The sequence below is a fragment of the Salvelinus sp. IW2-2015 genome, linkage group LG4q.1:29 (assembly GCF_002910315.2).
Source record: "Salvelinus sp. IW2-2015 linkage group LG4q.1:29, ASM291031v2, whole genome shotgun sequence".
NCBI lineage: Eukaryota > Metazoa > Chordata > Actinopteri > Salmoniformes > Salmonidae > Salvelinus > Salvelinus sp. IW2-2015.
The window spans coordinates 28,124,203-28,140,288 of record NC_036842.1 but is presented as its reverse complement, the minus strand read 5'-3'; the positions used below and the strand labels follow the sequence as shown (position 1 = coordinate 28,140,288).

General features: G+C 41.1%; 1 protein-coding gene across 3 annotated transcripts in view; it reads left to right on the top strand.

The window, feature by feature from the left end:
- The first annotated feature begins 197 nt into the window (after positions 1–197).
- LOC111961773 (transcription factor 7-like 1-B) overlaps positions 198–16,086 on the top strand; it is a 29,190-nt gene continuing 13,301 nt past the window's right edge. For 2 of the 3 annotated variants that reach the window (XM_023984299.3, XM_023984297.3), the window contains exons 1-3: positions 198–1,152; positions 1,289–1,370; positions 2,265–2,431. In XM_023984299.3, coding sequence (XP_023840067.1) covers positions 967–1,152; positions 1,289–1,370; positions 2,265–2,431 — 435 coding nt within the window. In that variant the 5' untranslated portion in view covers positions 198–966. The remainder of the gene's footprint in view (positions 1,153–1,288; positions 1,371–2,264; positions 2,432–16,086) is intronic. The other variant, XM_023984298.3, reaches the window with a different exon arrangement.

Sequence of the window (16,086 nt, the reverse complement as noted above, 5' to 3'; positions counted from 1 at the left end):
CATAGATATACTTTCCCCCTGACCAATATTTTTTTTCAGCTCAAGAAATCAGATGGGAAAAACTCCTGGCGCCATTGACACATACATCGTTGGACTGGAATTACTCTGCCCAAACGCCTCCCCTACCCACCCACTTTCTTCCTCCAGTCTCCCGTTTTCCCTCCTCCCCCACCCCCAGTCTTCCCTCAGTCTCCCTTCTCCCGTTTTCCCTCCTCCCCCACCCACAGTCTCCCGGCGGCGGCCTAGCTCTTCCTTCCACTCCACCTCAGAAACACCAAGCGACTTGTATTATTTCCCACGCGACCATATACACGCTACACAACCAGCGACTTTTTCTTTTTCTCAACTTTTTCTCAAACTCGCAAGGATTGCATTTTCTATTTTTGAAGGATAATGGACGACAAAATAATTAAGAAAGTAGGCTTATGAGCTGACTTTTCTTCGGGCTGATTTTACTCGGGAGGGTAACGTTAAGTAGGAGGACAACGTATGTGCAGGAGGACAAACTTATGTGCGTGCGTGTTTTAAACTTCTGCGACGTACAACTTTCCATTGTTTTCGTTTTCCCTTTCAGTTTTAAGAGATTGCTAGTTGTTTTTACACCAGTATACGATTATTCGTGGAATCGTCGATGTGGGTTGTAACGTTAGCCTGTTTTTCTAGCCCAAAATAAAAGACGCGACAAGAAACGAGTGGAACAACTCCAGGAATCGACTAGCTAGTTAACTAGTTAGCTTAGCATGGCTAACTAACGTTAGCTAGCTAACAATGAACAGTCGTTGGATGCTTATTTTTGCAGAGTTTGCAACAACTAGTCTTGTTCATGGCTAATCTCGTTACAACCACTGGAAATCCAAATAATACAGTGTACTAGCTAGCTAACGTTAGCAGGGTGTTTTGAAACTCGGTGGGTACGACATCACTTCCACGGCAAGACAACAGTGAGTGTGTTTTTAGAAATTCAAGATGCCGCAGCTGAACGGAGGAGGAGGAGATGATTTGGGAGCCAACGACGAGTTGATCTCGTTTAAAGATGAGGGGGAGCAGGAGGAAAAGACCGCCGAGAATGTGTCCTCTGAGCGGGACCTGGACGATGTCAAGTCTTCACTGGTCAACGAGACGGAGAACAACAGCAGTTCGTCTGACTCCGAGGTAGCTAACTTTACTATCTAGTCAGCTAGGGACAGACGATTGAATCACTATATAAACAACTACGGTACTAACCTTTTTCTTCTCGCTACCAATCTCCAGTGTTTTTTGGCAAACAACGTTTGTGTGTGTTTGTCAGCAGGCAGTCAGTCATAGACGTCCCCAGCATCACATACCGGATTGGGAGAGTTATGTCAGACAGAGAGAGTTCGTTGCAGAAGGTAAAACACCACAAACTCATAGTAAAACTACAACACTGTATACCTGTAACTCTCACTTTGATCCTTCATATGAGTGTCCCCCTCTCCCCCACTTTTCTCTATATCCCCCTCTTCATCCTCTCCTCCTTTATCTCTCCCTCCCAGTCCATTCCTTTATTTCTCAATTCATTTAAAAAAGCTGTATTGAAAGAGTTAGGTCATCTTACACCCCTTACAAGAAACACAGAGCATATAGCAATAAATCAACAACCACAAGCATTCTAGCCTTGGCGGCAGCTCTGCAGAATGGTCACTAGCTGGCACAGTCATACAATCTGATTTTAAACATAACCTTAAACACACTGCAAAACCGAATGCCTAAACTTAAATTAAGACCAAATAGCAAATGTTTGATTATATACATTTTTGTGTTATAGCCAATTATGACTTTGCAGCTGGAACATCTAGTGGAAATCGCTCAGTTCTTCCTCCAGAATCCTCCTCTCTCCAGCCTCATTTCCCCCCCCCCTATCTCCCACACCCTCCCTTTCTCTCTCAATTCAATGAGCCCTGTTGACAAGAGAAGTCACTGTCTTACATGCTAACAAAGCAACTAAACAGATTATAATAGATTGACAACAACCCATCCCTAGTCTATCCCCCAGCTCTGAGGAGGCAGTTGGTCAGTGGTTGTTGAAGTTAACTCTGGCTCAATTTTTTTCAATTCAATTAAGGGATCTATTGACATGGGAAACCTATGTTAACCTTGCCGAAGCAAGTGAAGTAGATAATAAACAAAAGTTAAATAAATGAAAATTAACAGTAAACATTACACTCTCAGAAGTTCCAAAAGAATAAAGACATTTCAAATGTCATTATGTCTATATACAGTGTCTCTCTCTCCCTCTCTCCCAGCTCTGAGGAGACAGCAACACGACAGTGGGTTGTTCAAGGCATCTCTGTACGCTGGCTATCCTTTACTGATGATCCCTGACCTGGGTAGCCTAGCCAACCTGGGACACTTGGGGAACCTTGGCAACCCCTACCTTTCTCCGGGAGTCCTCTCACCCGGCGCCAGGACGGTGAGTCAGTCACATGCACGCAGGAACATGCATCACATACGGCCACTGTTATTGTTCTTATAATTTTTGCAAGTAAGGCTGCTGTACTAACATAGCTGTCTGTGTGGTGTATGGTCTGTGTGTGGTGTATGGTCTGTGTGTGGTGTCTGGCGGTGTGTGTATCGACTGTGTGGGATGTCTGTTATAAGTGTGTTATAAGGGACAGTGAATGATGAGTTGTGTGTGTGTGCGCTCTGACTCTGAGCAGTGTGATGTATCTCATAGCGATTAATGGTGTGTTAACACACTGGCACTACCGCAGCAGACAGGCCTCGACACAGCCCTGATAAACCACTGTTGCTGGAATGTGTGTGACAGAGTGAGCGAGGGGGGAGAGAGAGGCTACAGTATTTCATCACCATCCATGTGTAACTCTGCTACAGTTGTAGCTAATGTTGTTTTTTTGTTTGTTTCCTTTCTGCGTTTTGGGATTGAGGCTAGCGGTCGACCGATTATGATTTTTCAATGCCGATACCGATTATTGGAGGACCAAAGAAAGCTGATACCGATTAATCATCCGTTTTTTATATATATTTGGAATAATTACAATTACAACAATACTGAATGAACAATGAACCCTTTTATTTTAACATAATACATAACAATCTATTTAGTCTCAAATGAAATGTTCAATTTGGTTTAAATATTGCAAAAACACAGTGTTGGAGATGAAAGTAAAAGTGCAATATGTGCCATGTAAAAAAGCTACCGTTTAAGTTCCTTGCTCAGAACATGAGAACATATGAAAGCTGGTGGTTTAATATTCCCAGTTCTTCAATATTCCCAGTTAAGAAGTTTTAGGTTGTAGTTATAGGAATTATGATGCGTCGACTATTTCTCTCTACCATTTGTATTTCATACACATTTGACTATTGGATGTTCTTATAGGCACTTTAGTATTGCCAGCCTAATCTCAGGAGTTGATAGGCTTGAAGTCATTAACAGCGCTGTGCTTCAAGCATTGCTAAGAGCTGCTCGCAAACTCAGTAAAGTGCTGTTTTAATGAATGCTTACGAGCCTGCCGCTGCCTACCACCACTCAGTCAGACTGTTCTATCAAATCATAGACTTAATTACAATAAACACACAGAAATACGAGCCTTTGGTTATTAATATGGTCAAATCCGGAAACTATAATTTCGAAAACAAAACGTTTATTCTTTCAGTGAAGTACGGAACCATTCTGTATTTTGTCGGAACGGGTGGCAACCCTAAGTCTAAATATTGCTGTTACATTGCACAACCTTCAATGTTATGTCATAATTATGTACAATTCTGGCAAATTAATTACGGTCTTTGTTAGGAGGAAACACAGTTCGCAACGAGCCAGGCGGCCCAAACTGTTGCATATACCCTGACTCGGCTTGCACAGAACGCAAGAGAAGTGACACAATTTCCCTAGTTAATATTGCCTGCTAACATGCATTTATTTTAACTAAATATGCAGGTTTAAAAAATTATACATCTGTGTTGATTTTAAGAAAGGCATTGATGTTTATGGTTAGGTGCATTTGTGCAACTTACGTGCTTTTTTCACGAATGCGCTTTTGTTAAATCATCTCCTGTTTGGCGAAGTTGAAGTAGGCTGTGATTCGATGATAAATTAACAGGCCCCCGCATTGATTATATGCAAAGCAGGACAAGCTAGTTAACCTAGTAATAACCACACATGGTTGATGATAACTAGTGATTATGTGAAGATAAATTTTTATTTTTTATACGATAAGTTTAATGCTAGCTAGCAACTTATCTTGGCTTCTTGCAGCCACAAGGTCATTTTGACGCTACACTGGTGTAAGAGGTGGTCGGCCTGCCACGCAGTTTCCTCACGGATTGCAATGTAATCGGCCATAATCGACATCCAAAAAGGCAGATTACCGATAGTTATGAAAACTTGAAATCGGGTATCTTCACTCTGAATCGTGTATGTGTAAGTAGACAAAAAGCTAACATTCCGATCTAAGTCTGATGTGGAAATGTTTCCCTTCAACACAACTGGTAGTAGTTGCTCTTTTTTTGTATACATTAACTCCACACACACACCCTGTCTGCCTGCCTTTGCATTCCCCTCCCCAGGTATTAATGGGATATTGTTGTCATTAGGAGGAGGTGGAGAAGCTGAATGGACCTAATACTGTTCTCAATAGGAGATCATCCCCACACAGTGGTTGATACTCCTTCCTCCTCCCCCAGCCTTCCTCCCCTATTAGATGGTGATAGAGATGCCCACTTCTCTGTCTGAGAGAAGATAAACATACTAATGTTAACCCCTTAAATGTAGGGATGCACCAAAAAAAAAAATTTGACCGATACCCGATAATATTTTTTTTGCTGCCTTTTTAGCATTCTAGTACAGTTATAGTTGAAACAAACACTGACCAAAACATTATTTTGTTGCCATTTACACATGTCCCCATTATCAGTAAAACATAATCAAAACCTATTTCTTTCACTTACTAGCTGTGCTGTTTCGTTGTTCATTTGTTCAATCGTTTCATTCTCAACCAGGATGTCATCATACATGTCAAGCAGTGAAGTTTCAGCTCTGTTTGTCCGTGGCCTCTTCTGTCAGCGGGTCTCTTCAGTGCGCACTGTCACTGTGTCCGTTTCCATCTTGTCCAGCTGTGTCACGTAAACCCTGTTTCTTGTCTGCATCGAAGTAGCGGTCCTTGTACCTAGCATCGAGCATGATGGCAACACAGTAAAGAGGCTCGGAGAGAATGACACAAGTTACTTGTTCACAGCCTCTAGTAGAGTACTTTTGCAAGTTTTGTTGAGCAGGCGTTTCAATGCCATGACAGAGGGTGTCACATCTGCTCCAGGCGCAGTTGATGAGCTTATTTCTCCAGTCAGTTGTACAAATGGAGCTAGCTAGTGTTTTCATGTTTCCAAGTTTCTAACATGTTCTCAAATGCCATTGAAATGGCAGCAGCAGTATGAGAATCAGCACATTCTCGAGCATGCAATAAGGCTTTCCTCAGTACGAAATCCTTGTCGACCCACTGTGCTGTTAGACTCAGCATGCTCATGGGGCTGATATCGATGGTCCAAATGTCAGTTGTGAAACTAATAGCAGTGATGCCCATAGCAAGTAGCTCATGAATGTGCGTTTCAACCATACTGTGTAACTCCGGTAGGGCAACATCTGAAAAATAGTGCCTGCTTGGTAGTGTGTACCGGGGCTCGAGGTGCCCGACCAGTCGGCGAAAGCCAACACCATCCACGACAGAGAACGGTTGATTGTCAAGGGCAATGAATTCCATTATCTTGGCGTTAATGGATTTTACCTTTGAGGTGTCTCGCTGAAATGTTCTTACTCTTTCAAATGACTGCTCAACTTGAACTTGTTTAGTTGTTGGAAGCGTGCACTTAGTTTTTTTTCTGCTTTTGATCTAGGTAGTTGCTGAACGTCTGGGGGTGATGCACTTTCAAATGAGTAATTAGGTTTGTGGTATTGAAAGATTTCACTTTCTCCCCTCATGAAATAATAGCAGCACAAACGTTGCATATGGCCTTTTTGTTATCTTCCTTTGAAACTTCAAAGTAGATCCACACAGCAGACATTGTGGGCCAGGTTAGGAATACGGTGTTGCGCGTGTAGCATTGTATTTTTCGTGGCGTCATTACGTCATCTACCTAACGTTATATAGGTTTGCATGTCAGCTTTGACATCGGTGTTAAACTAGACATTGGTCCGATGTTGGCATTTTTGGCTAATATCGTCCGATTCTGATATCATGCATCCCTACTTAAATTTAAAGTCCCCATATTTGGGGAGCCTATTAGATTTTTTATTCAATTCAGTTCAATGAGAACGGTAGCCCCTAGCTGCAAAAGCAGGGTGTCTGCAGAAAGCTGAGTATCTTGGTTATTGATCTGTGCCTTAAAATCTTTGGTGTGACCTCAATCTGCCTGACTAACCGGTGTCTATATGTAGCCTTGCTACTGTATATAGCCTGTCTTTTTGCTGCTGTTTTATTTCTTTACTTACCTATTGTTCACCTAATACCTTTTTTGCACTATTGGTTAGATCATGTAAGTAAGCATTTCACTGTAAAGTCTACACCTGTTGTATTCGGCGCACGTGACAAATAAACTTTGATTTGACTTACTACAATATATGGGCATACGAATGTATAAGGGCAGGCCAAGCCAATGACCTAATTTCAAGATAGTTGCTACCTACATTCCTGTTAGCGCTGTGGAGCATAAACGAAATAAACACAGAATACGTCGATTCACACCACCGAGAGCCGGGACTCTGCAGATCATGATGATGTCTTATTTGTCAGTCTGTGACATACTGTTATTGATCACCAGCCCGAGAGTCAAAATGTTTATTTTACACAATGTTTTCATCAAACAGCAAACATCTTACAAGGTAAGCTTCCATTTGGTCTGTGTTTGACCTATAGCTACATGGGGGTATGAAATTAATCCTTAGGTTGGTAGGAACAAATCTAGCCTATTACCAATGTTATCTGATGATGTATGACTTAATGGCAACATCGAATGTCCACCAAGTGACTCTTTGCTCATCAAAAATATGACGTCACCTGCTTACATGCCGTAGGCATCCATTACACAGGGCCACTATGGCACCTTGACAGTCTTGTAGCCAATGGGATAAGCTTTTCAGGGATATGCCGTTGGCCTGGGTGGGACAAAGCAAGGCCTAGAACCTTTTATGCGTAATGCAAACTATTGCTACCTGGCTCAGAGACGAGACGCACCGAGCACGCTACATTACATTGTAAACAGATTTCCTCTCTATAATTTCATCGCTTTAGCATAAAATATCGCTTCTCAATGAAGAAAAAAGGGGGGGGGGGGTTTAGAATATCAAACACGAAGCTCGAAAAAAGGCAGCTATGTATACCGATCTCGGATCAGGGGAGCGATTTGGGCGACGATTATTTCGACTCAGCCGAGGAAGATTGCTTTCTAGAAGGATTGGATCCACTTTTAGCTCTGTAAGTAAATTATTTTCATGACTTGATATCGATAATTTACGAAATGCATTTAATTTTTGATAAGTTTTCTGCTATTTGTGCTTTGGATCTGCTATTTGTGCTTTGGATTTAGTTTACATAGAAATGACTTGTTACATAGGCCTATGTTTCATATTAGTTCACTGTTCTAAGTTTCATCCTTGTAACTTTGGAGAGGCCACTAAACTCTCCTAGCCATTGTTTATTTGTGGTTCTCACTGTTTGCATTTTGTGTACTTCACACCTATGTGAGTCACTGTATAGATAAAGTTTAGGCTTAGTGTGTTTACTTTACAGTAATATTTTATAAATATAGTCAACTGTAATTCTGTGTCTTCAACAATATATCCATTTATTTAATTCACAACAGAGTGGAGGAATCAGAGGATTTGGATGATGACATTTGGAAGCCATCCCTCCCCAGCAAGCGCCACCGCCGGTCAACATCTACACCTGCTGTGTCAATCACCCCATCTGATGGTTCCACATCCACTTTTAATAGACCTCTTGAAAAATAAAATAATGTCTTGTGGCACCATTCATCCTAACAGAATTGGTTTCCCCAAGACCAAGGTAAACAACATGACAAAGACAGCAGAGAGGGGGACCATACGGTCGATCAGGACTAACAAGCTGCTTTTTGTGAAATGGAAGATCACTAGGGAAGTAACCATACTCACCACACAGCATAAGGCATTCAATAACAACCATGTCTCAAGGAGGATGAAAAAGGAAGAATATCCCAATTCCTGTTTCTGTGAAGGACTACAATGCTATCGTGGGGGGTGTCGACCTATCTGATGTTCTGATAGGCTACTACCAGGTCCTCCACAAGACCAGGAAGTGGTAGATTTTATTATTATTTATTTTTTTACACTTTGTGGACATTGCTACAGTAAATAGTTTCATTCTCCACAAGCATATGGCCAAAGCAAAAGGTCAAGCTCCTCTTTCCCAGTTGGCCTTCCGAGAGCAGCTGGTGTTGGAAATAGCTGAATTGGGGGCCCAAAGCATCCTCACAACCATCACAAGACCACACACTCAAGGTGAGCGCCACTATCTAACACACATGACCAAAGGAAAATCTACAAGCATTGCACAAAACAAGGGTGGAGGGTAAAATGCCAGATCTTCTGTCCGAAATGCCAGTTTGCTTTTTGTTTCCTGGTAGAGAGGGACTGCTTCAAAGACTCACGACATGCACAAGCTACGGTGAAAGTGAAGTCTAATCATCTACACCTGGGATGTAAAACAAGCACGACTGCCATTTGTAAATAGTAAAGCTTATTTTTATTTTTGCACCTTTTTTTGTGAAGGACACGTGTGTAACCAAGTTCGTTTTTTATGTACAGTATCAGTAAAAAGTTTTGGACACACCTACTCAGTCTAGGGTTTTCTTTATTTTTACAATTTTATACGTTATAGAGTAATAGTGAAGACATCAAAATTATGAAATAACACACATAGAATCATGTATTAACCAAAAAAGTGTTAAACAAATCAAACAAATGTTATATTTGAGATTATTCAAATTAGCCACCCTTTGCCTTGATGACAGCTTTGCACACTGTTGGCATTCTCTCAACCAGCTTCACCTGGAATGCTTTTCCAACAGTCTTGAAGGAGTTCCCACATATGCTGAGCACTTGTTGGCTGCTTTTCCTTCACTCTGCCATCCAACTCATCCCAAACCATCTCAATTGGGTTGAGGTCGGGGGATTGTGGAGGCCATGTCATCTGATGCAGCACTCGATCACTCTCCTTCTTGGACAAATAGCCCTTACACCGCCTGGAGGTGTGTTGGGTCATTGTCCCTTTGAAACACAAATGATAGTCCCACTAAGCGCAAAGCAGATTGGATGGCGTATCGCTGCAGAAGGCTGTGGTAGCCATGCTGGTTAAGTGTGCCTTGAATTCTAAATAAATCACAGACAGTGGCACCATCACACCACCACCTCCATGCTTCACGGTGGGAACCACACATGCGTTGATCATCCTTTCACCTACTTTGTCTCTCACAATGACACGGCGGTTGGAAGCAAAAATCGCACATTTTTACTCATCAGACCAAAGGACAGATTTCCACTGGTCTAATGTTCATTGTTTGTGTTTCTTGGCCCAAGTAAGTCTCTTCTTTTTATTGTTGTGCTTTAGTAGTGGTTTCTTTGCAGCAATTCGACCATTTCTTAGGCTCGTAACTTTAATGAACTTATCTTCTTCAGCAGAGGTAACTCTGAGTCTTCCTTTCCTGTGGCGGTCCTCATGAGAGCCAGTTTCATCATAGCGCGCAATGGTTTTTGTGACTGCAAGTTCTTGAAATGTTCCGTGTTGACTGACCTTCATGTCTTAAAATAATGATGGACTGTCGTTTCTCTTTGCTTATTTGAGCTGTTCTTGCCATAATATGGATTTAGTCTTTTACCTAATAGGGCTATCTTCTGTACAGTAATCCCTCGTTTATCGCGGGGGTTACGTTCCGAAAATGACCCGCGATAAGTGAAATCCGCGAAATAGAAAACTTTTTTTTTTTTACAATTAGCAACTATTACATGTATACAAATACAGTGACTCACGTGTAGGCCGTTTCACTGCTCTTCAGACTGGGCCGCTGCATCCTGACTGCGCTCTGCAGTGGGTTATTATGGGTTTAGGAGATGTTCGAAATTACAAGATAATTTGGCCAACTTAATGTAAATTTGCCAAGCTGTTTTATGTACGTACACATAACTGCACGAGACGACAAAATGATAGCACAATTCGTAGCATGTTTTGATACAAGAAGCGGGAGTGAGTTTTTAGCGAATCAGAATGCAGAGCACAATGCACCAAAAAAAAAAAAAAAATGCATTATGAAAATCCGCGAAATAGCGAATCCGCGATAAGTGAACCGCGAAGTGGCGAGGGATCACTGTATACCGCTCCTACCTTGTCACAACACAACTGATTGTCTCAAATGCATTAATTTGTGGAATTTCTTTCCTTAACTTTTAATAAGGCACACCTGTTAATTGAAATGCATTCCATGTGACTACCTCAGGGAGCTGGTTGAGAGAATGTCAAGTGTGCAAAGCTGTCATCAAGGCAAAGGTTGGCTACTTTGTAGAATCTCAAATATAAAATATATTTTGATTTGTTTAACACTTTTGTTTTTGTTACTACATGATTCCATATGTGTTATTTCATAGTTTTGATGTTGTCACTATTATTTTACTATGTAAAAAAAAAAAAAAAAATATCCAGGAATGAGTAGGTGTGTCCAAAGTTTTGACTGGAACTTGTGTATCTGTTGCTTTTATATTGTTTTTGTAAACAGTTCATTTGTATGTGGGACCAATACATTGGATATGCCTAGGCTAAACTTTCAGGCACTTTGGAAGGTTGAAAAACACTTGGATATGCCCTGTATGTCCCCCGACACTACCACAATGTTTGAGAGATGTTGGTGTTGTAGAGATTTTGTTTTTATAGTGAACAATAACTTTTAGGCACATCCACAGTGCAATTACCACATTCGGACACTTTGGAGAGGTTGAAAGGACACTTGAATGTACTCTGGATAACCCATAACACCACCACAATGTTTAAGTGAGGTTGATATGGTAGAAATTGTGTTTTTACGCTGAACAAATAGCATTTAGGGATTGCAAATATGTAATGGCACTGGAATTGTCTTATTTACAGACAAATCAAATCAAACTTTATTTGTCACATGCGCCGACTACAACAAGTGTAGACTTTACCGTGAAATGCTTACTTACAAGCCCTTAACCAACAGTGCAGTTCAAGAAGAAAATACCAATATATGCCACTTTGGAGAGGTTTAGGGACACTTTGAAAACGTCCCGTGACCACACCTAACACCACTTACTAAAACCCTCTGTCCATTTTTAGTTTAGGTCTATCAATCCAGTTTTTTTCCTGATTGTTCACATGTTGTGGAAGCCATCTAATGTGTTTACAGCTCTGGGAATCAATTCACCAATAGATTGTCATTGAAAGATGACTTTCAAAATAAAAAAAATAAACAGTTATTTTGTGTGTGCGTGATCTTGTGTATTCTGAAGTATGTAACTCCTATATCTGATCTTCCTATCTTATTTCCTCATCTCACAGATGTCTTCTTTCCAAATATACCAAGTTTTGGCATGTCAGAATCATGCAATTACACATGAATAGCAGTAACTTTTGGGTATGTCTATTTAGGCGGAAATCAACATTTTGTCATTACATTTAAATGGTTCACTGTAGAATAGCCAGAAATGGCACCGACAGATAGTGCAGCCGTGCTTCTAGCTCCTAGGCAACTTTACAATATTTTGTTTTTGTACAGTCATGGCCAAAAGTTGAGTGACACAAATATTAATTTCCACGAAGTTTGCTGCTTCAGTGTCTTTAGATATTCTTGTCAGATGTTGCTTTGGAATACTGAAGTGTAATTACAAGTGTTTCATAAGTGTCAAAGGCTTTTATTGACAATTACATGAAGTTGATGCAAAGAGTCAATATTTGCAGTGTTGACCCTTCTTTTTCAAGACRTCTGCAATCCGCCCTGGCATGCTGTCAATTAACTTCTGGGCCACATCCTGACTGATGGCAGCCCATTTTGCATAATCAATTCTTGGAGTTTGTCAGAATTTGTGGGTTTTTGTTTGTCCACTCGCCTCTTGAGGATTGACCACAAGTTCTCAATGGGATTAAGGTCTGGGGAGTTTCCTGGCCATGGACCCAAAATATTGATGTTTTGTTCCCCGAGCCACTTAGTTATCACTTTTGCCTAATTGCAAGGTGCTCCATCCTGCTGGAAAAGGCATTGTTCGTCACCAAACTGTTCCTGGATGGTTGGGAGAAGTTGCTCTCGGAGGATGTGTTGGAACCATTCTTTATTCATGGCTGTGTTCTTAGGCAAAATTGTGAGTGAGCACACTCCCTTGGCTGAGAAGCAACCCCACACATGAATGGTCTCAGGATGCTTTACTGTTGGCATGACACAGGACTGATGGTAGCGCTCACCTTCTCCGGACAAGCTTTTTTCTGGATGCCCCAAACAATCAGAAAGGGGATTTATCAGAGAAAATGACTTTACCCCAGTCCTCAGCAGTCCAATCCCTGTACCCTTTGCAGAATATCAGTCTGTCCCTGATGTTTTTCTTGGAGAGAAGTGGCTTCTTTGCTGCCCTTTCTTGACACCAGGCCATCCTCCAAAATTCTTCGCCTCACTGTGCGTGCTAATGTACTCACACCTGCCTGCTGCCATTCCTGAGCATGCTCCGTACTGGTGTTGCCCCGATTCCGCAGCTGAATCAACTTTAGGAGATGGTCCTGGCGCTTGGTGGACTTTCTTGGGCGCCCTGAAGCCTTCTTCACAACAATTGAACCACTCTCCTTGAAGTTGTTGATGATCCGATAAATGGTTGATTTAGGTGCAATCTTACTGGCAGCAATATCCTTGCCTGTGAAGTCCTTTTTGTGCAAAACAATGATGACGGCACGTGTTTCCTGGCAGGTAACCATGGTTGACAGAGGAAGAACAATGATTCCAAGCACCACCCTTCTTTTGAAGCTTCCAGTCTGTTTTTCGAACTCAATCAGCATGACAGAGTGATCTCCAGCCTTGTCCTTGTCAACACTCACACCTGTGTTAATGAGAGAATCACTGACATGATGTCAGCTGGTCCTTTTGTGGCAGGGCTGAAATGCAGTGGAAATGTTTTTTGGGGGTTTCAGTTTATTTGCATGGCAAAGAGGGACTTTGCAATTTATTGCATTTCATCTGATCACTCTTCATAACATTCTGGAGTATATGCAAATTGCCATCATACAAACTGAGGCAGCAGACTTTGTGAAAATTAATATTTGTGTCACTCAACTTTTGGCCACGACTGTATGTGTTATTTCTTAGATTATTAGGCCAGATTTTTTTTGTGTTATTACGTACAGCCGGGAATAACTTTTGAATATCAGAGCGGCGGTAACTCACCAGCATTATGACCAGGAATACGACTTTCTCAAATTGGATCCTTTGTTCGTACCCCCCAAGGCAGTTTAACTTCTTCGGGATAGGGGGGCGCTATTTTCACTTTGTAAAAAATCGTTCCCAAATTAAACTGCCTCGTACTCAATTCTTGCTCGTACAATATGCATATTATTATTACTATTGGATAGAAAACACTCAAGTTTCTAAAACCGTTTGAATTATATCTGTGAGTAAAACAGAACTCATTTTGCAGCAAACTTCCTGACAGGAAGTGAAAAATCTGAAATCGAGGCTCTGTTCCAGGGCCTTCCTATTCATTTGCTTGAAATCTATGGATATACATGCACTTCATACGCCTTCCACTAGATGTCAAGAGGCAGTGAGAGGTGGAATGGGGTGTCTAGCTTGATCTGAGGTCGAACAAGAGCTCTTGGAATGACGTGACCACTATTTCCTTTGTTCAGCAAGGCGCGGGAAGGAACCCTGGATTGCCTTCTGAAAAGCTTTCGTTATAGACGGCTAATATCTCGGGCTTTGATTTTATTTGATACATGTGATAATATCATCGTAAAGTATGTTTTTTCAATATAGTTTTATCCGATTTATTGAAAGTTTATCGGGAGTTTTGGCTTTTTCCGTTCTCTGCGTTTGGTGAAGATGGACAGCTTCGCGCCACTTGGCTAGCTTTGGTTGCTAATTCGACAGGAGAAAAGGACATTCTAAAACCAAACAACGATTGTTCTGGACAAAGGACCCCTTGTACAAGATTCTGATGGAAGCTCAGCAAAAGTAGGAACCATTTATGAAGTTATTTCGTATTTCTGTGGGAAATGTTTAGTACTATTTTCCGCCCTCATTGCAGGCGCTGTCTCGCTATAACGTAAGCTGTATGTCGTACTAAAGTTATTTTTAGAATTCTAACACGGCGATTGCATTAAGAACTAGTGTATCTTTCATTTGCTGTACAACATGTATTTTTTAGTAAAGTTTATGATGAGTTATTTGGTCAGATTAGGTGAGTGTCAGAAATATATCCGGATATTCTGGGAAAAAGTTGCTACGTTTTCGCAATGTATAACCACGGATTTCAGCTCTAAATATGCACATTTTCAAACAAAACATAAGTGTATTGTATAACCTGATGTTATAGGACTGTCATCTGATGAAGTTTGTCAAAGTTAGTGAAAAATTATATATCTTTTTCTGTTTCTTTGCGATCGCTAACTTTTGCTGCTGATAAATGGGTTGTGTTTTTGGCTATTGTCGTAAGATAATATAATGCTATATTGTGTTTTCGCTGTAAAACACTTCAAAAATCTGAAATATTGACTGGATTCACAAGATGTTTATCTTTCATTTGCTGTACACCATGTATTTTTCATAAATGTTTTATGATGAGTATTTAGGTATGTCACGTTGGTCTCTGTAATTGTTCTAGCTGCTTTGGTGATATTTGTGATTGTAGCTGCAATGTAAAACTATGATTTATACCTGAAATATGCACATTTTTCGAACAAAACATAGATTTATTGTATAACATGTTATAAGACTGTCATCTGATGAAGTTGTTTCTTGGTTAGTGACTAATTCTATCTCTATTTGGGGGTTTTGTGCAAGCTACCTGTGCTGTGAAAGAAATGTCTGTGCTTTTTTGTATTTGGTGGTGAGCTAACATAAATATTTGTGGTGTTTTCGCTGTAAAACATTAAAAAAATCGGACATGTTGGCTGGATTCACAAGATGTTTATATTTCATTTGCTGTATTGGACTTGTTAATGTGTGGAAGTTAAATATTTCAACAAAAAAAATTTGAATTTCGCGCGCTGCCTTTTCAGTGGAATGTGGGGGGGGTTCCGCTAGGGCTAGACAGGTTAAGTGATTCCAGAGGCTGATCCAAAACATCGCCAGAGGAGAAGAGGTGTTCGGAGTGGACTTATCTGGAAGGATTTCCTTCCAATGACACATCAGGAATTGTAACACAATCTGTTTCACGGAAACATTGCTCTCTCGGGATGTACTGTCTGAGTCCGTATAGGTGGGTTCTCAGTTCATCGCGCATACAGGAATAAATATCTCTCTGGGAAGGAGGGTGGGGGTGTATGTTTCATGATCAACTACTCATGGTGTGATTGTGATAACATACAGGAACTCAAGTACTTTTGTTCACCCGACCTACAATATCTCGCAATCAAATACCGACCGTGTTACCTCCGAAGAGAGAATTATCTTCGGTTATAGTCACAGCCGTGTATATTCCCCCCTCAAGCCGATACCACGACAGCCCTCAAAGACCTTCACTGGACTTTATGCAAGCTGGAAACCACATATCCTGAGGCCGTATTTATTGTTGCTGGGGATTTTAACAAAGACATTTTTAGGAAACCGCTGCCGAAGTTCTATCAACACATTGACTGTAGTACTCGAGCTGCTGAAACAGTCGCCCACTGCAACTCCAACTTCCGAGATGCCTACATAGCCCACCCCTGCCCTCCCTTAGGCAAATCTGATCACAACTCCATTTTGCTCCTCCCTTCCTATAGGCAGAAACTCAAACACAAAGTACCCGTGCTAGCGACTATTCAACGCTGGGCTGACCAATCGGAATCCACACTTCAAGATTGTTTTGATCATGTTGACTGGGATATGTTCCGT